Source organism: Podarcis liolepis (assembly GCF_965112155.1).
Source record: "Podarcis liolepis genome assembly, chromosome: 15".
Classification (NCBI taxonomy): domain Eukaryota; kingdom Metazoa; phylum Chordata; class Lepidosauria; order Squamata; family Lacertidae; genus Podarcis; species Podarcis liolepis.
In genome coordinates, this window is record NC_139566.1 from 43,757,708 (window position 1) to 43,782,220 (window position 24,513).

At 45.0% G+C, this 24,513-nt stretch overlaps 1 protein-coding gene across 2 annotated transcripts in view; it reads left to right on the plus strand.

The window, feature by feature from the left end:
• Positions 1–21,606, plus strand: part of RFLNA (refilin A) — a 32,955-nt gene extending 11,349 nt beyond the window's left edge. For both annotated transcript variants that reach the window (XM_083476764.1, XM_083476765.1), the window contains 2 exons: positions 11,442–11,551; positions 16,178–21,606. In XM_083476764.1, coding sequence (XP_083332890.1) covers positions 11,442–11,551; positions 16,178–16,511 — 444 coding nt within the window. In that variant the 3' untranslated portion in view covers positions 16,512–21,606. The remainder of the gene's footprint in view (positions 1–11,441; positions 11,552–16,177) is intronic.
• Positions 21,607–24,513: the final 2,907 nt, after the last annotated feature.

The window sequence follows — 24,513 nt, forward strand, 5'->3', positions numbered from 1 at the left end:
GCATTATAAGTAACTTTACGAAAATTTGCTTGGCTTTCCATAATTTATTCTGAGTGGCGTATTTGTGTTTCCTTGGCATGGATTTTGGATTCCTTGGCACTGGCTTTGGATACTTTCTTTGGCCAGAAGTACGCACAGCTCTGGAGCAGGAGACCACTTGTGTTGCTGGAATTTCGGGACTTTGCCTGTTTGTGGTTATTGAAAATGACGGTGGCAGTTTTCCTTTAGAAATATCTCTCTCTCTCTCTCTCTCTCTCTCTCTCTCTCTCTCTCTCTGTTAACCCATCTAAACTAGCCTGACTCCAATTCTGAAAACATACAATCCACCACCAGGACATCCTTTAGAGTCTAGGCTGGGTGCTCTGCTCTTTTTCCTTTAAGATCAGCTGGTTACAATCCAGAGCATGATTAAAAGGTAAGCTACCAGTCTTAGCATTCAAGGGAGAAGAAAAGCTGTTATTTCCTTCTGCAGCTGATTGCCAGCTGCGCTGCTCTTTTCCCACTGCAACCACTTTGTCTCATTTCTTGACTGCCAAAGAAAGAAGATTGGGATATTTTGGGATTCTATCAGCCTTTCTAAACCAGCAGGAGAATGAGCAGGAGGTATATTGAAAAGAAAAGTTGAGAGTAAAGGGAAACATTAGGAAGACTTTTTAATCATCAGATTAGGACAGCCATAAGCAAACATTGCAGGTGTTTGTGAAGGCTTGCAAATAAGTCTAAGAATCATCCAAGTCAAGCTGCCCTAGTCTAAAACAGAGTTTCTCAAATGGCGACCTCCAACTTCTACAGTGGTGCCCTGCAAGACGAAATTAATTCGTTCCGCAATTTTTGCCGTCTAGCGAATTTTTCGTCTTGCGAATCACGAAATCCCATAGGAATGCATTGAAAATCAATTAATGCGTTCCTATGGTCAAAAAAAGTCCAAACAAAGCCAAATTTGGTACAACAACAGTTTATTAACTGCTCTTTAAAGTCACACATACTGTAAAGAGCAGTTCAAAAATTTAAGGGAAAATAAATTAACTTTATAAACAAAACATGTCTTTGTTTTTAGACAAAGAAAAAAAAGTCGCGAGACGTTTTCGTCTTGCGAAGCAAGCCCATAGGGAAATTCGTCTTGCGAGGCAAATCGAAAATGGAAAAACCTTTCGTCTAGCGAGTTTTTTGTCTTGCAAGGCGTTCGTCTTGCGGGGCACCACTGTATTCAGATTATTTGCTGGAAGGTTGTGGAACACTTTGTTCATAAAGAACAGCACGTCCATCAGAGTAGAAAGGCAAGCCCACAGTTATTACAACACACATTCTTCATCATCATCATCATCCAGCCTTTTCCCCTGACAACTTACAGAAAAAGTATATTAAGTGGTCTGTGCAATTATTAAGTAGTCCACAGAGGGAAAATTTGAGAAACTCTGGTATAAAAGAAACCAGAAGCCAATGTTTCTAGGGCTTCGCATATGTAGTTGCCTGTGGTGGACATTTGCTTGCGGCAGGTAGCCAGGCAAGTGGCTGTTTACAAGCATGAACTTATTCCTAACTTCCAATTCATGTTGTGTGAACTGCAGGGAGGAAGGAGAGAAATTATGCCTCAGACCCTTGAACTCTGTATTCAGAGGGTCTCTATACACACACAAGGAGAGGGTCTACATTGATTTGGGTGTGTGTGTACTTTTTACCTTGTTTTTCTGTGGCATTTCCGTCCTCAGGTTTGCTGACATGTTCTTGGGCAAACATTTTTCTGAGGTGCGTTAGGCCAAGGGGATGCTCTGTGTGTTTGCCGTATGGGTTGGATAGCCTAGAAATTGCCATTCAGCTCATAAAGAAAGGAAAAACCACAATGTTCTTCTGCATTCTTGCAAGTGTATTTCATCCCACAAGTTTTGTCAGTTCATAACTCAGTTGTTGGTTGTTTTTAGCAAGAACAGGTGATGTCTGCTTAGTGAATACAATTTGCTATGTTGCATTTTTTCGTTTTACAGCTTCCTCCCACTCCTTTGCTGTGCTGAGAGGGTCAAAATAACTTGTTCGGTTTCTCCTATGCTTTCAGTATTTCTTTCTTTTTTCTAAAGATAAGTAGACACGGAGGGGAGCGAGCACCTGTCCTGCTCCTTTCCCCCTCTCCCAGCAGAAATACCTGTCTAACTGGGGCTTCTAATCAACAGGCTGTGTGCAAATCCAGATGGCCATTTGTCATGGATGCTTTAGTTGAGATTCCTGCATAGCAGGGGGGTGGACTAGATGACCCTCAGGATCCCTTCCAACTCACCAGTTCTATGATTCTGTGATCTTGCTTGCCCTCCTTTGCACACATTCCACCTGGTCAATATCCATCTTAAGCTGTGGTGCCCAGAACTGGACACAGGACTCCAGGTCTGACCAAGTCAGTATAGAGCGGTACTATGACTTCCCTTAATTGGGACATTATACAGTGGTACCTCTATTTACTAATGCAATCCATTTCGGGGTGCCGTTCGCACCCCAAACAGTCCGTAAGTAGAGTGCAGCTACTGCGTGTGTGCGAAGCACGCAGATCGCTTCTGCACATGCGCGCGGGGCGAACAGTTTGCCGCGTTTGTAACCTGAAAAGCCGCAACGCGAAGCAAGCGTAACACGATGTTTGACTGTACTTTTTGTGCTGATGCATCACACTGTTGACTCCTGTTAAGCTTGTGGTCTACGAAGGTTCCTATATCCTTTTCATATGTACAGATGTCAAGCCAGGTGTCTTCCATTATATAGTTATGAATCTGCTTATTCCTGCAGAACCTTACATTTGTCCCTACTAAAATTCATAGAATCATAGAATCATAGAATCATAGAATCATAGAGTTGGAAGAGACCACAAGGGCCATCGAGTCCAACCCCCTGCCAAGCAGGAAACACCATCAGAGCACTCCTGACATATGGTTGTCAAGCCTCTGCTTAAAGACCTCCAAAGGAGGAGACTCCACCACACTCCTGGGCAGCAAATTCCACTGTCGAACAGCTCTTACTGTCAGGAAGTTCTTCCTAATGTTTAGGTGGAATCTTCTTTCTTGTAGTTTGGATCCATTGCTCCGTGTCCGCTTCTCTGGAGCAGCAGAAAACAGCCTTTCTCCCTCCTCTATGTGACATCCTTTTATATATTTGAACATGGCTATCATATCACCCCTTAACCTCCTCTTCTCCAGGCTAAACATGCCCAGCTCCCTTAGCCGTTCCTCATAAGGCATCGTTTCCAGGCCTTTGACCATTTTGGTTGCCCTCCTCTGGACACGTTCCAGTTTGTCAATGTCCTTCTTGAATTGTGGTGCCCAGAACTGGACACAGTACTCCAGGTGAGGTCTGACCAGAGCAGAATACAGTGGCACTATTACTTCCCTTGATCTAGATGCTATACTCCTGTTGATGCAGCCCAGAATTGCACTGGCTTTTTTAGCTGCCGCATCACACTGTTGGCTCATGTCAAGTTTGTGGTCAACCAAGACAAAATTCATTTTGTTTGGGCCCAGTTCTTCAATCTGTTAAGGTCATCTTGAATCCTGATTCTGTCTTCTGAGATATTGATTTATAAATTTTGTAAAAAGAAAACAATAGGCCGACCCTTCCATTAGGCAAGCTGAATCAATGGCAAATTTGTCCCCGCCTGCCCCTGCTCACTTGCCTTGCCATCCGGCCCAACCAACGGACAGCTGACACCACCTGCCCACCTGGCTCATGGCCAACCCATACCTTCCTCTGAGGCATTTTAAGCAAGATGGCCCAAGAGAGTGCTTGCAACTCTACTGCCTTTCCACAATAACTAGAAATTAGTTTTTAAAATTAATTAAAGGGAATAAAAAAACATTTCTTCCTGTTAAAATGAAATGTTACAGCCCTAAGTATTGGTTGACTAACGGATTACACTTGTATACAGTAGTACCTCTTGTTACGTACTTAATTCGTTCCGGAGGTCCGTTCTTAACCTGAAACTGTTCTTAACCTGAGGTACCACTTTAGCTAATGGGGCCTCGCGCTGCCAGAGCACGATTTCTGTTCTTATCCAGAAGCAAAGTTCTTAACCGGAGGTACTATTTCTGGGTTAGTGGAGTCTGTAACCTGAAGCGTATGTAACCTGAAGCGTCCGTAACCCGAGGTACCACTGTATTATCCAAACGTCAGTATAGGAACATCAGAAGCTGCTTTGTTCAGACCATTGGCCCATCAAGCTCAGTGTTGTCTACACAGATTGACAGCAGCTCTCCAGGGTTTCAGGCAAGATACCTTCCCAGACCTGTCTGGTGATGCCGGGGATTTTGAACCTTCTGCATGCAAAGCAGGTGATCTATCTGCATAGAGCTCTTTGGAGACCTCTTGGCGCCATTTATTAAAATGTGAATTACAACTATGGTTCATTCTTAGAAGGGAAGACCATTTTAATGTCCTTCAAATTCTGAACTCTGCCAGTTAACCCCACCTAATTAAATAAATTAATAAAATGCTCCGTTACAAGCCCCCCACTCCTTACGGATGCTTGTAAGTAGAGTTGAAGGCAGGCCAGCACTAAGCAAGGTTGTCGCTCCCTTAAGAGGCACACCAGAGAGGCTGTTTTCCATAACACTGTATATGTATACCAGCTGTTCTTGATAATTGCAGGGCAGAACAAATTGCTTTAAAATGGGCTGAATTTGCATTTCCTCACCCACCCCAAATGAAAGCTCCTGGCAGAAGCCCAAAGGGGCTGATAGGAATGTGTTGAAGGAGGAAAATGGATTCAAGAGCATTTAAAAAACACCTCAGTCATGAATGTTGCAGGTTCCTTGGTCCAGTGTTTCCCAACCTTGGGCCTCCAGCTGTTTTTGGACTACAACTCCCATCATCCCTAGCTAGCAAGACCAGTGGTCAGGGATGATGGGAATTGTAGTTCAAAAACAGCTGGAGGCCCAAGGTTGGGAAACACTGCGGGTCCATCAGTTCAGTGGAGCTGCCACAAGTCAGCCACAGGTAGCTGCGCCAAGTGGGAGCCAGGTGCTTGGATTCATGGGTCAGCATGGGAAGGTCAAACCAGAGAGCAAGCCAGGAGTGACTCTGGTTACCCACGTACAGCCCCTTACCAATCAGGAAGTCTTTGGAGCCCTTCCTGTTGAGGAGAGCCAGTGGTCGGCTTGGATAGGTCCTTCACTGCCTGGGAGATGCTACAGCCAGTGTTAGAAGCTCAGGTATATAAGCTAGGTGACAAATGGCTCCTTAAACCAGGGTTACAGTCACCAAAATGGAATATCTACAGTAGTTGCCACTTTGGGGCCAGACAGCTCAAAACTCGTATTTTCCAGGACAACTTTTCATTCTGATTTTGTCGATAAAATATAATGGATAGAATTGTACAGGATGTGGTATTAGTGTGTGAAAAGGGTCCAGATCCAAGGATCCCCAGGCAGGCACCTCCAGATGGTGGAGACGTCAGGTGCCATCCTGGCACTTAGGCATCTTCACTTGGTTGCAAGCAGCTGATAGCCAGGGGCAAAACGTACCTGGTGAATTGAGAATGTCGCTGCAGCCTTCAGAAGGTTTGTCCGTTTGGGCAAATGGGGTCCTGTCACACCACTGCCTGCCTGCCTTAACCCTCACCCTGTTGCCTGGAGAGGAAAGTTCTTTCTTTTTCTTTTTTGTGATTCAGCTTTTACGAGTGAGCTTTCTAGTATGCTGCTGGGAGGTGTTTTGGGACAAAGTGAGGCAAAAGCAAAATAAGTAACTAATTCATAATAATAATAATAACAGCAAAACAACCAGTTTTATAGGATGAAGCTGTTTTAGTGCCTTTTGTTACCTTCAAGCTTTCTGAGCTGGGAGATGCAATTCCACCACCGACTACTTATCATCCAGATGTTTTGAACTTCAATTCCCATAAGCTCCAGCCAGCACAGCCATGGCGAGCTGTCATCCAAAGCACCCAGAGGGCACCAGGTTGGGCAAGGCAGGCTTAGAGAGTGATGTCCGGAGAGCTAGTGCAGTGTGGTGGTTAATACATTGGGCTAGGACCGCAAAAGCCTGGATTGAAATCCCCACACTGCCAAGAAACTGACTGAGTGACCTTGGGCCAGCCGGCCGCTGTCTCTTAACCTACCCTACATTATAGGGCTGTTGTCAAGATTAGACAGCATACGGGTGCTTTCCTGAGCTTTTTTGGGGAAAGAACAAAAATATAATAAACAGTCAGGGTTGGAACCAACTAAAAAACCCCAAATGTCATAACCTTTCCTCATAGAGGAATTGCTCCAACCCTTTAATCGTTTTGGTTGCACTTTCCTGAACTTTTTACAGTTCCATGATTTTTGAGGTGTGGAGACTAGAACTCCCATTTTGTGCATCATCATCATCATCATCATCATCATCATCATATTGGGTGCTTTTTTCCCCAATCTCTTTCCCAATGAACTCTAACCTGGGATTTGCCCTTTTCACACCAACTGCACCCTGGGCAGACATCCTGAGTAAGTCACTCTCTCAGCTTAACAAGGATTCTTGTGAGCATAACCTAGGAGGTGAGAGCCACACTGTTACCTTCAGCTTCTCAGTGGAAGGGGCATGATAAAAACGCAATACAAAAAGTAAATAAAAATATACCAAGGCCCCTGATTTGAGATCACCCATCCCTGAGGGCTGGGCAAGGAAGCCTGGAGGGCGGTATTCAGCCCTGAGCCTGAACATGCCCTTCCTCTGACTAGGACAGGAGGTGAAATTTGAATTCCGTTCACATGTAAAGGCAAACCTACCTAATTTGCACATTTCAAAACTATATGGGGACCAAAACACAACAATTCTTCAAAGTTCACACTTCTTTCAATTTGCTTTGCAGTTCTCTAGGCAGGTAATGTGAATAAAAATGCATATAATGGGAGAGACGTGTCCAAAAAAATACTTCTATTAGTGAAAATAACATACAAAAATGCGTTATTTAAGGGGAAATTGCTTTGCAAAAATTTGTATCTTGGGCAGAATTACATGCAAACATGTGTATGGGTAGGATTAATTTCCACTAAAATGTTGATGAATTTTCATGAGGGCTACACACACAAAAACAACAACAACACACATATATAACCACAGTGCCATTAATTAAAGGGCCAGTTTTATGGTCCCTGGCATTGGAGGCTGCTGCCCTAGGGCAAATGGGGCACTGCCCCACTGATCTCAGTCTGCCTTCAGCGTGCAGCCACACCAGTGTGTGGGCTCTGCCTGCCATTGGTTCTAGCTCTGCCTACTAGTGGCCTCCCTACCTTCTGTCTTCCCAGTCCCAATGGGCACCGGTATCCACGGATGGCACACTGCGGACCTCCCTGACTGTGGGTGGAGATGGTCAACCCCAGAGACCTTTATGTTGTTGCTACTGGAAAAAGTGGTGTGTAAACATAGTTTTTGCATAAAGCAGCATATACTCAGCAAGCGAAAGTCTGCCATAATAAAAATGCCCTTGCTGACCTGCGAAAAACTGCCGCAGAGGGAGCCATCCACACTTCAGTGGGCCAGGTGTTCCATAGTTACTGGTGCAGCCACTGAGAAGGCCCTGTCTCTTGTTGCTGTTGATGCTCCCTCCACCCTGGATGGGATGTAGAGATGTTTGTTGTCCCTCTCTCCTTTGCATTGGATCCTCAGAAGCTCTATTTCCGATGTGGCATTTTTGCCCCCAACACGTTACCTTCATCATGCTCTCGTTAAAAGCCTCAGGGGCGCAGGAGCCTCTGATCAAAATGAAGATGGCAAAAAGGCAGTTATTTAATTCCAGCCATGTCAGAAAACCCACTCTCCTGGCCCCTCCCCATACGGTTTTCATTGATGTAGCAAAAACCCAGAAACATCTGTGGAACAGGGATGGGCTTGTTTGCTGAGCTCAGCAGGAGGGAAGCTTGCGGTTAAGCTTGGTTTTGCCTCCTTGCAGGTCCTTTAAAAACAAAAAAGGCCAGAACAAAAAACCTTGGCTCTCCGAGAGCTCTGGCTGGGCAGGCAAGCAGATGGAAAGGGGCACGGGGTGTGTGGGGCAGGCAGAGGCAGGGGGAAAGCCAGGGAGGGATGGCACATCAAACCAGAGTGTGTGTTGGGGGGGGGGAGAGACAAAGACAGAAGCTGGATTCAGACAACCAGTAATTTCCTAACCCTCAGATGTTTTTACAGTCACTGTGGGGGTGGAATTCACTAGAACTGGGACATAATGAAGTATAACTTAGGCTGTTCTGTGGGGGACGACTATTTTTTGTATGTTATGTGAAAATGTTTATATGATTTTTTTTAATGGTGTAGCATATTTATGTTGCTGTTTTTAAATATAAATCGCTTGGAGACCTTTTTAGGTAACAAGTGACTAAAGATAGATCGTAATAGCACAAGAGCCCTGTGTGACCAGATCAAAAAGTCACCTTTGGCTATATTTATTATAACATTAAGGAAATGTATAGATTGCCCTTCATTATGCAGTTACCCCAAGGTGTTTTCCAACATAATATATAAAGATTAGTCATATTGTACAGTACTATAAACTAAAATCCAGTTTACAGCAGTTACAGGTAAACAGCAGCTGATCAGATAAAGTCTTAAGCACCAGCTGAAACGGGAAAAAATTAAATACTGTATTTCAAAAAGCTTGAGAGATCAGGTATGTTCTAGCCATGTATCTAAAGTTTAGTCAGCGTATCTTATCTGTCCCTCTAGTTCTTGTTTTTAATCTGTATGCTGCCTTGAGTCCCATCAGGGAAGAAGGTAGGGCATTTTTAAAAAAAAAATCTAATAAAAGGGGTTGTGAGTTCTACAGCTGGGGCACCAGTACAGAGTAGGCCCTGTCCCTACCTTGCTGGAACCTTGCTGGGTTCATGGCCCATCTCAGTCTATAAAGGAAAAGGTATCCAATACCTGGACATTTGGTGCTTTAAAGCCAAAGCCCACATCTTGAATTGGGCCTGGTAATACAGACGCAGCCAATGCCGACCCTTTGTGCAGAAGCACTTGCCAATGCTCTTGTGGCAGCATTAATAATGATTGCCAAATATTGAGGAATACCTTTATGTGGACTAGTGGCTGGTGAATTTAACTTTTTGGGAGCACTCCATCCTATATAATAAGAACTGGGCAGCAGGACTGAAAGTTGCAGCTAGAACATATGATGATTTAGAACCCAGTCTTCAAATACTTGCCTGGGAATATGTTGCACGGAATTCCTCTGATCCAGGCAGCCTTGCGTACAGACTGCCCACTCAAACTGCCACTATTTTCTGCAAGTCACTTTGGGTCACTTCTGTGAGGAAAGCAATTAATAAGTATGGTAAATTATCGTCACGGTTCTATGTTAGCTGCAGACCAGCTTCTTTTACATGCCACTTCCCGTCCATTTTATCCTCACAAGAGCAACCCTGTGAAGTAGGTTAGGCTGAAAGTGACGGGCACAAGTGAGCTTCGTGGTTGAGCAAGGGTTTGATCCTGGGTCCCCCTGGTTCTGCTCTGCCACTCCAACCACTACACCACACTGTCTCTCTCCTAGTCCATTCTGCTTCCAGCTGTGGCCAACTGGGTACTTCTGGCATGCAAGCACTGTACAAAGGGCATGACCCTCCCTAGCAATGGCATTCGAAAGTGTGCTCTGACTGAACATGGGAAGTTCAGTGGCTAATGTCTAGTGGCCCCCATGAGAATAGAGAGTATGCAGCCAAACTATGGACGAGTGTCAGAAATCTTGTTTTCAGCAACTAAGTCAGAACTTAGGAAGCTGCCTTGTACCAAGTCGGACCATTGGTCCCCTTAGTTCAGTACTGTCTACACTCACTAGTAGCAATTCTCCAGGTTTTCAGAGAGTGCTACCTGGAGATGCCAGAGGTGGAACCTGCAACATTTTGTGTTCTGCTCCTAAGCTGTGAGCCTTCCCTTAAGCCGGGTTGAGAGTGGAGCCATGTGTGCACACGTTCCCTTCATAAGCCTCGCTCCTTTGGATTTCCACAACTGGTCCTCCTCAAAAGAAAAGAAAGGCTGGTTGTCTGAATGCACTCGGGGCTCATCCAGACTTACTTTTGCACCCTGCTCTCCAGGCCCAGGTCCACACTTTGAAGCTCCATGCCTGCGTGAGGTTTCTTTTTGGTCCTGGCACTTTCCCTGGGGAAACCCATTTTCACCACTGGATCAAAACAAATGGCAATGCATGGAATATTGCCTTTTGCTATAATTCAGCAGGAAAGTGCAGGTTTTTCTGGGGGTGGGGGCGGCTGGGATGAAAAAGAAAGTGCAGCACCAAAGGAAGTCTGAATGAACCCCCAGAAATGAAGTGTATTTTGGGGGTGTTCCAACATTGGAGCAGCCGAGGCAGGTGACAGTGAAAACCCTTTGGAACTGACAAGGGGCTCGTCCACACTTCCGCTTGTCCCTTGCTTAGAGAGCATTGGTCTGAACGGTTTCCCACTTGCCCCTTGCTTTCTAGGCATGGGCCCAAGCGGTTTAGCCTTTGCCCCACTGTTTCCTCCTGGAAAACCCACTCTTTAGCGGTAAATTGGAACAAACTGCAGTTTTGCAGAAAATGCAGTTGCTGTTTGTTCCAATTCAGCGCTAAAGATCAGGTTTTTCTGGGGGCAAACAGTGCAGCAAACAGAGGTGCAGATAATAAGAATTATTAATATTGTTATTTATTAAATTTGTTTACCGCCCTTCATCCATGGATCTCAGGGTGGTGCACAGCATAAAACTACAAGATAAAAACACAAAATGCATAATAAAAACAAGAACAAACCAATAATCCCCCCTCCCAAGCCCAAGGAGTGTATGTAGAGCTGATTACGTAATGGCACACCTCCACATGACACAGATCGGAGCATCCACAAGTTCAGATAGACATGTTTAAAAAGTCAGCTCGTGTAACCTTCACAATAAGAAAAAAGTTGTGTGAATTAACACTTGCTTTCATATACATCTGTTTAGGAGCAGAGTTTAGCCTTGCGGTGCTTCCCAAACATTGAATCTAGATATACTTCTGCATTCTGCATCCTGGAACACTGTATGCATATTTAAGCCTTCTTGATCTGGACCTCTGTTTCCTGATGTTGTTCTGCACTGATTTTGAGGTGGACAGCTACCTTGAAGCATACCCTTGTACACATCTGTGTTCTGTTAGGAATGTAAGAGCCCTACTGGCTCAGACTAGCATCGTGTCCTCACAATTACATGCATGTGAGAAGCCCACAAGCAGGGCACTGTTGCAGGGTGAAATGTTTTCCCATTACACACATGGTGTTTCTGGAACTGGCACGGGTCTGAGCTGGCCTGTACCATATGTGAAAATTGCGGGTGTTCATCGGGACTAGGGTGCTTGTGAGAATTAAACAGGTCCACAGCAATAGCTTTTCTTACCTATGCTTAAAACTAACCACGGATTCAACTGTAAACATCTCAGCAGGCTCCAGATTCCTCATGTGTTTCCATTTTGCTCTTCCTCCCCTCCCCCTGCCCTGTAGATCCCTTATCTTCTTCTGAATGCCTCCACATCAGAAATAAGGCCTCGGATGCACCCTGTGTTTTTTGGTGAAAGCATAGAGGTCAACCCCGAACCGGCACAGGAAATTAGGTAACGTATGGGCTTCCTTTTGTGTTCCCGCTTTCTCCTGCAAAAGATTAGTGGTGTTTATGAATAGGTTGGTGGGTGTTTTAGCCAGAGCTGTGGGTGGGGTGAGGGGAGGGGAAGAAGGAATGGCTGAAATTAAGAAGAGTGAATGCTGTAGAATAATAGGAGAGTGTGAGTGGGGTGAGGGGTGGGGAGATGGAGGGGTCACCACTTAGATCTCACATTGAATTCATCTCAGATCTGAGGCAGAAAATCACTGCCAGCTGTTGAGCGGCCTGAACTCAGTGAATTGGTGGTCTTAGCTCAGAGACAGCCCATGTGATACCCTCCAGATGTTGTTGAGCCACAGCTCACATCTCCCTGACCCCTGGCCATGCTGGCTGGGACCTGGGGGCAGCTGCAGTCCAGCAACACCTGGAGGCACCAGGTTGTCTCTCCTTGTCTTAGCTCAACTCACAATGGGTGGGGAAGATTTCTGTTGAATTTTCCCTTGCTTGCCATGGCAGCTTGCGCCCGTCACATCTTTCATTTGGCTGTCCATTCCTTTTCAGTGCTCGATTATTGTGGGTGGGTAGGTGGGCGAAATGAATGGGTCCTTAATGAAACCCAGATGTTCCAGCTCCTTCCAGTTTTGGCCAGATTTCCCCCTCTTTAGATTTCCAAAACACTAGCTAAGGGGGGATCACAAAAGGTCAGGGGGCCAGCCCCCAAATCCCTTGTCCCTCACACCTCTGTAATTTGTAGGCTGCCTCGTTTCCTGAATCTCCTTTTGCTGAGCAGGGTTAGGTAGTGGCCTACATTACAAAGCTAACTTATGCGTTGTTGCGCTCTCCAGGCTGACAAGTCGTTGGACTCCAGTTCCCATCAGCCCCAGCCAGCGTGGCCAGTGGTTGGGGGTGGTGGGTGTTGTGGTCCCAAATCATTGGGAGGGCTTCTGCCTCTGTGTAGGAGATGGGCCTGTGCTCTCAAGCAGGTGGAACAAAGAAGTAGGATTGGTATGATATCTTACGCTGCTGTAACCTGCCATGGGGAAGGGGTAATAAATCTAACAAATAAATAAAAGCAATAGGTAGCACAGTGACAAGAGGGCCACTTCAAGATCGTATAGGAAAGCAAGTTTACGAGACTGAGCTGTGAACCAGGACAGCCCTGGTCCATGAACACAACTCATTACGTGACCTTAGGCAAGTACCATCAGTCCCAATCTCTGCTGGAAAAGAACACCAGATGTGTTGTGCCTTTCTTGTGTCCTTTGTCGCTTACAGTGTCCTGGAGGAGACTGGCTGGCTGGCTAGATCCATGAACTAAAACACTCTTGCTTGGAGGCCAGGCAGTGGGTGCTGGTCCGTTAAGGGCAAATGAGGCATTGCCCCATCAAGTTCCGTCTGTCCTCAGCCAGCTCCCAGCTCCCTGCCTTCTTACTTGCACCCAGTCCAGTGGGAAGGAGCTGCCCCTCATCTTCCTCCTCTTCAGTCCAGTTTTGCCCTTGTGGAACGCAGTATGGAAGAAGAAGAGGAGGACAAAACAATCATTAGTTTGGCCCTGTTTGACATGGGCTCCGGCTCCACCTACTGACTTATTTTATTTATAATATTTGTTTTCCACTACAAACAATTTGTCTCAAAAGCAATTTACAGTTTTCAAAAAAGCTTATCGTTGGCCTTCCTGCCTCTTCTGCCCTACCAGCCATTTCTGAAGTGAGTCCATACTTCAGTATTTCTTGCAGTACGCACTTGTGGTGAAACCTTTCATAACCATCCCAGGTGTCTGCTGGGCTTGGGCATTTTCACAGCATTTAGGGCCAAAGCTGTGCCAATCAACAATACTGCTAACCCAGAGATCCCAAGAGCATGGTTCTCCCTTTGGATGGTAGTGAACAATTTAGCCATTGCTCTAATGATGGCAAAGAACTGCTCTGACCTCTCACCCTTCTGGAATTCTTCTGGATAGGCAGAGATTACCACCCCCATCTTCTAGTCTTTCAGTCTTATACTGTGAGGGTTTAAGTTGTGTGCTGAGGGGTAGAGTTGCCCATCTCCCACTTCCATGTTTTTGGAGTCTCCTCGAGTGCTCTGTGGTCAGATTCTTCTCTGAGGGTCTCCAGTACTAGCAAAGCCCAACAGCCCAACCATATGTGGGCATGACAGTAGTGGTGACATCAGACTCTTGTCCATCAGTGAATGGCAGTGAGAGTCCTTGACATTGCTGCTGAATTTTGCTTTTAAAGGCAAAAATGTAAGGTTAAGTTCAAGTGTGTTTTTTAAGTGGGCCAAATTTCCAAAACATTTTAAGGGAAGCCAATGTGGTTTTGATGCAACGAGTGACATTTCTCATTTGGGGTTCTCCTCAACCTTCCTTTGGTGCTAGCCAGTGATGTTCTGGTGGTTGCTGGTGTGCTGAAATGCTGCTGCAGCTTTCTGCCCAGTGTAAATGCCACCCATGCACCCAACTTTTAAAGAGTAGCCTTTGAAATTTCAAGGTGCCACTGACAAGGATGTTTTTCCAATTGCCATCGAGGGCTCCTGCTGTCTGCACCAAGCAACTTGCTGGCCTCTGAGCTTAGCTGTGCAAAACTCATTAAGCAGATTGTGTTACGTGTGCCGTTTGGTGGGCCAAGCCTCCTCCAGGGCGTTGGCAAATGCCGTGCGCCACACCCAGCGTTTAATCTTTTTATACACAGAGCTGCAAATTCCTCAGCTGCTGCTGCTGGTTGCGCCTCCAAGATCTGGAAGCATCAAACCATGTAAAACCCCTACGGCAACCTGGCAGCAGGATGCTTTGCGTGTCCCTCCTGCTTCTTTGAAGACAGGGATGCTTTTCACAGACTATAAAAGCTGCTTCTTCAAGTTGGGTGTGCAGTGAAAGAATGCAAAAACTAACAGGGATCTATCTAGATATCTGTTTGTGAAGTCTGTTCCAGCTTTGGCTAATATTTTAGGACACTTACTATAGACACAGAGAGACGAGCTAGATATTGAAACACCAGATTTGCAGGGAGATGTAGGTTTTTCCAGTTAACTCCCCACCCCTCCAAGACACAAATCAGACAAATTTGACAAAGGATGTGTAAGTGGAGAAGACCTGAAGAAAATGTGGATTCCAGCCTTCAAGGTTTCCTTACCTGTTCGTTGCAAAAGCAGACTTGATGAATCTATTCTGGTGTTTGCTTATGAGCAGTGCTGGCGTAAGGGTATTTTGTGCCCCAGGCAACCTCTGAGTCACTCCCCCAGTTTTCACTCATGAGCAATTGTTCTGTTCCAGAACATTTTGGTTCCATCTCTCATTAGTTTCCCTGCCGACTGCCCTTCAAACATGGAAGTGGCTCAAACATGGAACTGGAATAAAATGAGAAGGGGAGGAGATACCATCATTTTTTGGCAGCAGGGGATGAAAATGCAAGTCCCTGCCCTGAGCTGCCACCTCAACTCCCCCCACCCCCGAATATAGGGCAGAGTCGGGGCAAGGTGCCATTTCTTGGTCCTCCATGGCTCTGTATCAGGTACGGTGTCCATATGAGAGAGAGGTGCTGAGTGTCCCCCCAAAAAAACAACAGACGCAGATTGGCAGTAGCTCAGGATGGGGGATATGCAACTGGTCCTTCCAAAGTTGATGGGCGTTGCGATTCAAATGATGTGTGTGTGCTGCGTCATGTGATCAATTATGTGGGGCGGGGCTTACCTCCCCCCCCCCCCAGTATTTTCTTCAAGTTGGCACCACTCCTGGTCTCCCTCCCTGTAGAGGTTGCTTGCAGGACCTGCCCTGCCCCACTGCCAACAAATCCCTAATTCTGCTGGGCTGGTCAGGCTGCAACCACTGGCTACATTTGCCTAATCACATACAGTGGTACCTCCAGTTGCGAATGGGATCCGTTCTGGAGGTCCGGCTGGATCCCGAGGTTTTTGCAACATGAGGATCACTGTTATACACATGTGTGTGGCGGTAGACGCGGGTGTAGCCAAGGGGTGCAAGGGGCAGCTGCCCCATCAAGTAAATGAATAAAAATACTTAACTAACTGACCAGTTGTATCACGGTTCTGCTCCCCCAACATAAAGCCTCCCCCCCCAAATATATCCTGGCTATGCCCATGCACTCTAGTGAGCCATCTCTGCTTCGCACAAGCAGCAAAAAGGGCAGGATCAGGCCCCAGCTGGCAAGACTCAGCTCCAGTGAAACCCTGGTGAGTTTGCAGTCCTAAACATCCTTTATCCAGAAAGGGGAAAGTGCCAACTCTCGTGTGACTCTCACAAGACTTGAACGGGGCAGGCAAAAGCAAGTGCTGCAAGAGTTGCTAGGAAGTCCCATTTCCTTCTAGACACAATTTTGGGGGTTGTGGGGTGATCCTGCCTCTTTTCCTACTTTTTATGCCATGCCCCTATGGCAGCCATTTTATGAGTGGGACCTACGGCACTTTCTCAGCATTTCCAAATGTGCCCACAGGCCCCCCCAAAACTTGCAGCTCAGGGTCAGATATGGTTGCGTCTTGGAGAGCAAAGGGTTCAGCAGAGGAGGAGGTACTTGCTGTGGGGAACAGGATGTGGGACTTGAGTAGGTCTTTGGTTTGATCTTGTTGGGGCTCCACTGAAGTTCTTGTGCGTGACTTTTTGTTGCCCCCCCCTTTTAAATTTCAGGTGCAACTCTGAGGTAAAATATGGCTCTGAGAGGCATTACAGGGATGATGTTTTCTACTGCCCAATGCCCACTGTCACCACTTACAGTGAGACCGTCATCGCTGCCCCCAACTGCACATGGCGAAACTACAAGTCCCAACTCATCTTTGAGCCGCGCCAGAAACCCCTGAGGTTCCAGAGTACAACAATCATCTTCCCCAAACATGCCAAGAACATATACCGGACCACACTCAACTATAGCCTTGGTTCTGCCAAAAGGTGGTTCGCCTCAAGTGTGCAGCTAGAGCTTTGTGAGGAGAACAGTCCCTGCATTGTCTACACAGAAAATGTTTAATGCTGTGTTTTGTTTACCGAAGAACTCTTGACTACAACATCAGCGTAAGGCATAGGCCTACGCCGGAGGAGAAGCCTTTTAAGACTTAATGGCCTTTGGCTGAGGGCATCCATTAAATGGCTCCAGGATCATTCATTTTTCACACACAGGCTTGGATATGCCAAGTAGCTTCCCTGCTCCTAGAAGCAGCTGAGGGAGATATTCTCATGTGCTGAAGCAGCTAGAAGCTGGTTTTGGGTCCCCTCAGCCTCGGATCGAACCTCTTTAATTAGCACTTGAATGCATTTTCAGTAGTGAGGGCCTTCCGTTACTTGGTCGCCATTTAGAAAGCTTACTATAGGGTAGTGTGTGGGCCCTCTGTAGCATGTAGGATGTGGCCAAATATATCCTTAGAGAAAGTGATTGTGTCACAGAAGATCATCTCCAGTTTGGCAAAGACTTGGCTTTGCAAAGACATCAGGTAGATCATGGCAGGCAGTTCTTAGTCATATCAAACATTAATTTTGTCCTGGGATCTTAAGTGGAAGTCCCAGCACAATAGATAGGGGTGGCAAGCCAAAGGGCACCATTTTTGCCAATGAGCAGGAGTTGCCAAATCCCTGCTGCACAGGGGCCATTCGTGGAAAGCAGGCGTTTACAGTTCCTTGGCAGCCAGCTGCCTTTATAAAGGAAGCCAACGAGAAGATTCCTTGGGCACCTGCCTCCTTGTGTGGATATAACAGATGGAAAATAGCTGGACGTATAGTTGAATGTGTGGGGAAAGAGTTAACATGTGGACTCATTCCTTCAGGAGGCTGCATTTTTTTACTTTTTGCTAAAGATCTGGAAGATAATAGCTTTTTAAAAGACGGTGTTTGAGACCAAAGGCCTTTTTTTACTTTCTGGAATAAAGGACTGTAAAACTCAGGCCAAGATTTCCCAGAAGGGAAGCTTAGCTCTTTAGGGGTATGAGGAGGGGAAATGACATTTGTTCAGATTTGCAGATTCACAAACCTAGTAAACCTGAAGTAAATGGATGAAACAAGAAGTGACTGTATGGACAACAGAATGAAGGGAAGGGACTTGAAAGTATTGGCTTAGCTGTGGAAGCAGTTGTTAAGTTAACGACAGTTGTGCATACAATGCACAATTGTCTTGACTGTCATTATACATACTGCTTTTAAGAGCTGTCCTTTCGAATGGGGAAAGATGCATTGTTAAACAAATTGTGCATCTTAATGTGCAACAATTATTACATATCCATTATGCTGCTTAGACATATTTGTTCTTTTGAATGGAGGAAAGAGTTCATTTAAGTCAACTGCACATGTACCTTGCGACTATTATGCAGATTTTTTTAAAGTGTTCAGAATATATGATGCCGGTCTTATTGAAGGCAGAAAAGTTCATGAAAATAAATTGTGGGTGGGTGGGTATCATATAGCTCCTACACATGAATGGATTCTTACTGGCTCATCACAAACATCTTACTGTTCTTTCTGCAATGCTGGCTTGTTTTTCCTGACTTCAAGACTAAAATGCAAGTGAGACCCAGACCTTAGTTTTGTTTATTGCAACAGCTATTGCCTCAAAATGTTACCATGGTGAGTGATGGCAAACGTCCTTTGAACTTTTTTTAATTTATAAGCCATGTTGTGTGGCATAATCAACCTCCATCACATCCCTTTAAAAAGTGTATGTTGTGGAGTGTATGGTCTTGGATTCAGATTAAAGATGTACGTTAAGGGTACATCATGTATGCATGCATCCCACATTTGAGAACAGATAACTGTTACAGGTAAACAGTTAGCCAAAAGGTTATTTACTACAGATGCTGAATGCAGATGACTATTTATCAGTATGCCTTGGGGTGCTTGTGGGTGGGGAATCGCAGGTGCTGTTTGACTTGCATCTTGCTTGAGGGCTTCCCAGAAGCACTGTGGGAAATTGTGGCAGAAAGTTTGAGGGCTTGTCCGCGCCAAGTGGCACATGTTGCTAAGCGGTTCCAGAACTGCTGTATCATTGCAAAGTGAAGGAAGGAGCTCTTCCACACGGCTAGTTTCCCAACTGGTCATCAAGGGGGTAAATGGTTGTCTGTGCTCATCCTGCCAAGCGGTGACAAGACTTCAAACCTCACTTTTGTAAATTTATCCTACATCAGAAATGTGGAGAGGGGAAAAGAGAGGAATAGTAATTCTTCTAATCACTTGGAAGGACACCGTAGTCTGAACTCTCCACCCATCCAGCCCCCATCCATAACTTAACATCTGCACATGCCGTTCCACTAAAGCAGAGTTACTATTGACTTTAGCCAGGCAAGACCCATGATATCCAGAGTATAATGGGTGATAGAAAGTTTATATGTTGCCAGATTCTGAAGAATTGCAAATATAAGATGAAGCTTTTTATACAACTGAAGACCTGAATGCTTGAGGTAGGACTTTAGAATTGCTTTATCTATGCTATGTTGTGTAGGGTTATTATTAATTTTGCATTCAGAGCACGTTTTGTACATTAAGGGAACTATTTGCCCCATTAAAAAGGGGGATGCTATTTTTTTAAGTGACAGAACTTTATATATTTATCCCCCCCACCCTGAGATTGCCAGCTATTCAGTCTGAGTAAATTAAGCACAGCTTCTAAAATCTTGAGTGCCTTACTTCTGTAGTGCCCAAACCTTTCTTGAATATTGTATTGAAATGCTTTAATTCTAAAACTTTTATATTTCACAACTCTATACACAAATGGAAGATAGAAACCTTTACCCAAACTGGCTGCATTCCACAAAAAATGGTGTGTGTGTGGTGGCAATTAATAGATGAAGCTCTCCTATGTCACAACTGCACCGTGAGAGTCAGGGCTCCTGCCCCCTGCCCAAATCCTGGGAACTGCGCTTTCTTAAAGGCCTAACGACTCTGCACCCTTAACAAACTACAGTTCCCAGGAATCTTTGGGGAAGCCATGATTCTGGAAGGGGCGTAAGAGTGCTTTACATTTGTGGTGTGGAGTGGCCTCAATCAGACCACTGGTTTGTTTAGTCTGGTGCTGTCAGAGATGGGTAGCAGTGATGTGCTTTTGTCTTGGGCTGAGAGATTCCTCCACAGCCTTCTAACTGGGAAACATGGGATTGAATTTGAGAACTTGTGCATGCATGGTGTTACTCTTCCCACCAAGCTATCATCATGTAAGCAGTTAGATCCAATGTGTGCTCACGCCTTGCACTAAAGCATGTGAGAAAAGCAAAAGTTTTGCACACAAGCGAAAACATAAGAATGGGCTTTGACTAACATGTATGTGAATTGCCAAGCCAATGAAGAAGACATTGTGTAGCATTTAGACACAACCAAATTTGCACACACAAGACAGTGACAGGGAAAGAGAATTTATTGGTGTTAAATGAAGACTAAAAGTGCATGGTTCCATGCAGGCACATTAAAAGCACAGGATGTGGGTATTCAATGTAAAGGTGAATTTACCGAGAATCCCAGCTTTCATTGTTTAAGAAATCAAGAAGTTACTAGCATCTAGTTGTAGAATGACACCCACACCAGACATTTAAATTATAATTATCTCTCTTCACCGGTAATGGCTTCCCCCCAAATAATCCAAGGAACTGTGGCTTGTTAAGAGTGCCGTAACACTTTGGGAGAAGACATGTCACTTCAAGCAGTGTAGGAGAGCTTTAAAGGTAGGGCGTGAATATGACCAGAGTTCAGGCCACTTTAAACAATCCATTGGTTTGGCTGTGGTTGACTTTTTATCACCCAAATTAACACACGGGCAAGCTGAAGGGAGCACGTTTTTCAAGTTCATGAGTCTGATAGCACATGCAGCTCAGGTCTAGCAACAGACAGCCTCAGAAAGTCCTCTACATTCTTGGTTTTGTTTACTCTCATGAGGCAGAACAGCCTTTTTCCAGGCATGCTCAAGCCCCACACCCTTCTCCAGGTGGTTTAAATTACAGCGCACACAAATATACACAAATAAAAGGCCCAAAACACTGTAGCATTTAAGACGTTTCACAAAAGGACACAATTCCCCAAACACATTTTCGCATTGCCACACCCTTTATGGCTGTGCTAGCAGGCCACTTAGGTGAGGGACCGGTTACAAGCCTCTTTCAGGCAGCTGTTTCTCTTCAGAAAAGCAGGTGCAGGCATCCTGTATTCTCAAATCCAATAATTCTTTCCCTCAGGTGGTATTTTTTTAAATTGCAAGTAGTTCCATAGGGGGAAAGAGTAGGATTTATTCCTTTTTAAATGAATGGGAATTTCTCCACCGAGTTAGATTGGGTGGTTTAAAAAAAATCCATGTGGTGTTCTCAGTTGAAACAAGACATTGCCCAAGCTACATGCAAGCCTTGGCGTCGTGTTTAATATTAAGCATTGAGTAAATTAATGGATTTGTTTTTAATCCATGTTTTTAAACCATGGTTTGCACTAAGCATAGACTCCAAACCCTTACTTCCAGATGTTCAGGCAAACAGTGGTTGGTGTGGTTTCCTTCTTTCCACACCTACCCTCCAAATCCCCAGATGCTATCTTATTAAACAACAGCCTCATAGGGTGGACTGATGTTCCCAAACGATGGCTTTCAGAGGAATGTGAAAGCCATGGCTTGCTTCAAATTGTGTTTTGGAACCTAGATCGCGAGTTGTCTGTTCCTAAGTCGTGACAAAACCATGCTCTGGCTGTGCAAATCATAATTTGGCATTACATCTAAATCATCTAATAGTTTGGGACACTTTTTTCCTTTCCCATTCACAAAAGCCACTACATCTGTGGAAAACTGAAAGTAAAATTCCAAGGCTTAAAGAAGGCAGTGGGTGCTGATTTGATGGTCAGAGGGGAAGTTAGAAGGTAGCTAATGGCTCTGTTGACATAGATATGTAATTATTTTTGTAGCTCTGCTCTTTCTAAGTGCTTACAAAAGTATTTCTGCTGTTTTATATTTTGTGATAAGGTGTTTTGCCTTTTTATTTTTATATCTATATAAATATGGTATTTCCCCACATCCTTTAGTCAATAATGTCTTTCTATTCGACTAATAGAAAATAATTTAAGAATTTTAAATATTGCTAAAAACCTTATATATCATAATAAAATGATGGAATGCTTTTGTGTGTGTTGTGATTTATGAGCATAAACCTGTAGACAATATCTTGCATTAGGTTTCAGCTAGTAGTAGTAGTAATTTATTATTATTGTCAAAGACCAGTTCAAGAAGCACAACTGAGACTGCTTTCACAAGAATGAAATACAGTGGACGCTCGGGTTGCAAATGAGATTGATGCGGGAGGCACGTTCGCAACCCGCAGTGCCACGTCCGCGCACGTGCGGCTTGTGATTCCGCGCTTTTGCGATTTTGTGCTTCTGTGCATGCACGACTGCCGAAACCCGTTCCAGTACTTCTGGATTTCAGCAGGTCCATAACCCCAAAAAATGCAACCTGAAGCGTCTGTAACCTGAGGTATGACTGTAGACATTTAAAACAATATACAACAACAGCTTATAGATTAAAATTAAAATAGTTGCATGAACACAAAAAGACCTAAGGTTAAGCTAACATGCAGATTGCCCCCGGGATGCCCAGGAGGCTGGCTAGGGCAGTTTTCCTAGCGATCTACTTGTTCCAGGGGGTGTTCTACGCCTACAAATCTGTGCGCAGAATCTGGCGACCATCCGGGTCATCTTGTGATTTTTGCCTAAGAAGAGAAAATTTAGTTTAGGCTTGTCCAAAACATAGCTGTCAACTTTTCAATTTTCTTGCGAGGAATCCTGTTCGGAATAAGGGAATTTTCCTTTAAAAAAGGGAAATGTTGACAGCTATGGTCCGGGAGGTCAGCAAGCCCCACCAGATGGGGGTTGAGAGTGTTATGGCTAAAATCTGGGTGCGGGGCTACTCTGCCACCCAGCTCGTCGGACTAGGTCCGCGGGTCCCTGCGGAAGAAAATGAGCTCAGCCGGACAGGAGCAAACTGCAGAAGATCCAAGTTTATTGCGCAACAGCTTCAAGGCGAGATTGAACAGCGAGAAAGGGGTGACATGAACTTTTGAAATTTCCCTCCATATCCCAGAATACAGTGCAAAATACATCCCAGTTACATCATGAATACATTAGGAAGAGGTTGGGTTACACCGGATTAACATATGGAGGAGGGAGGGGGGAATATGCAGAGCTGGAGATATGGAGGAGGGAGGGGGGAATATGCAGAGCTGGAGATATGCGCAGATAAGCACATCCTGAGAAGACAATGGTCCATGTATGCATAGTCTGTCACCTGGCATCGCCCGGAGGAAGGGCTTGGCAGAGCGATTTGACCGGATTAGGGTCTTGACACCTTGCTTGAGGGATTATGGAGGACAGGGGAGATGTCATGGGGTCCTAGAGAAATTGAGCAAATTGGCACGTTGATTTTCTATGAATTTTATAGATTTTAGTCCCTTTTGACATTGACAATTGGAATTAAATGGATATATTGTAGCGAAGAAGAAGGTGAAGACATGCCCCCCCCCTCCGTATCAAGAGGAAAGGCCCTTCTTGCATTTCTGGATACGAGGAAATGAAGGTCTGCTTCTGGGACAGCAACATATCTCTCGTGTTCTGCAATTATGTAATCGGGACCTCAGGCAGTCCTGTTGTCTCTCTATGTTCATAATTATTTGCCTGACCACGGATCTTGCTTGATCCAATCCCAAATTTAGGATGGCTTGAGGAGCAAGGCCCAATTTCTGCAGAGAGTTCAGGACCGCTATCTGCCAGCCAGACGAACCGATCACAAAGAATCAGTGGAGCTATACCTTGGAGCAATTTCAGTGTCAACCACTTATAGACTGATGTTAAGCTAATATGAACCTTGACTCTCATCATCCCCATTTCTAATCTATGCATTTGAAACGCATCTGGGGACTTGTAAAAGGGCTCTGAGAAATTTAGATTGGATTCTCTCGAGGGGAGTGAAAGAAGAGGATGGTGGGCCCAACAAGGACCCATAAAGGAGCTGTGCCAACGTTTTGGCCTTGTATAATTTTAGGGCCGCGGGGACAAAAAAACCCCCCATGAGTTCTAAAGAATTTGAGTTAGCAGTTAGCAGATCTTTCCCGATAGGTTTCAGCTATCTCCCCCCCCCCCCCCCGTTGGCCTAACTTCTTTATCTTTTTAAAAAATTATATATCAAATTTATCTGTACCACCTTTCAGCTGAGGCCAGTTCACAATAAAAGGTGCACCAAAATGCCTTGTTGGTGTCCATCTGTCTCAAGAGACAATGGAGTGCACCTCCAGAGGTGTAGTCAAACTGCTGGAGAATCATAGTGGCTGCAGAGACCGGTAACTTGTAACTAATGCAATAAGATGCAGTAAAATATAGAATCTATTTTTGATAGCAGTGACCTGAAAGTCAGAAATATAAAACATACTGTTTTCCCTAGCATGGAGGTGAAATTAAAGGAAAAGCTTTATCATTTTGTTCATCAGACTTCTGTTGAAATACACGTTGTTGTTTAGTCGTGTCAAACACACATGCTGCCAACCAAATACTGGCAAGCATAGCACATTTCCATTCATCTTTATTACAATCAGTAAACTTGAGCTTAATAGATACTGCCTTAAAACAGAGACTAACAATATCTAAGATTTTTGCAAATAAATAGATAGCAAATTGTGCTATCTAGTAGTTGTGAATTCTTTGTAAGACACTTTGAGGATAAAGTTGCTCACCTCCAAAACTGATATTGATGCAGAATCTCTCTAGGTGTCCAATGCGCCACGTGAGTGTTGTGGGATCAGTTTCGCCAACCTGGTGACGTGAACAAGGTGCTTGTGGCACTGCCCCTGACACCTGTCCTCTCAACTCTTTGCACCTCTTGGCTGATTGAAACTAACTGGTGGTGCTGATTTTCGACGGGTGGGTCTAGGGGGCAGCTAATGCGTCATTGCGCACGAGGGTGGTGCCTACCACTTTGAAGGGAGTGTTGATGTGATCACTTCTGAAAAAGCCTGCCCTGGATCCAATGGTCCACAACT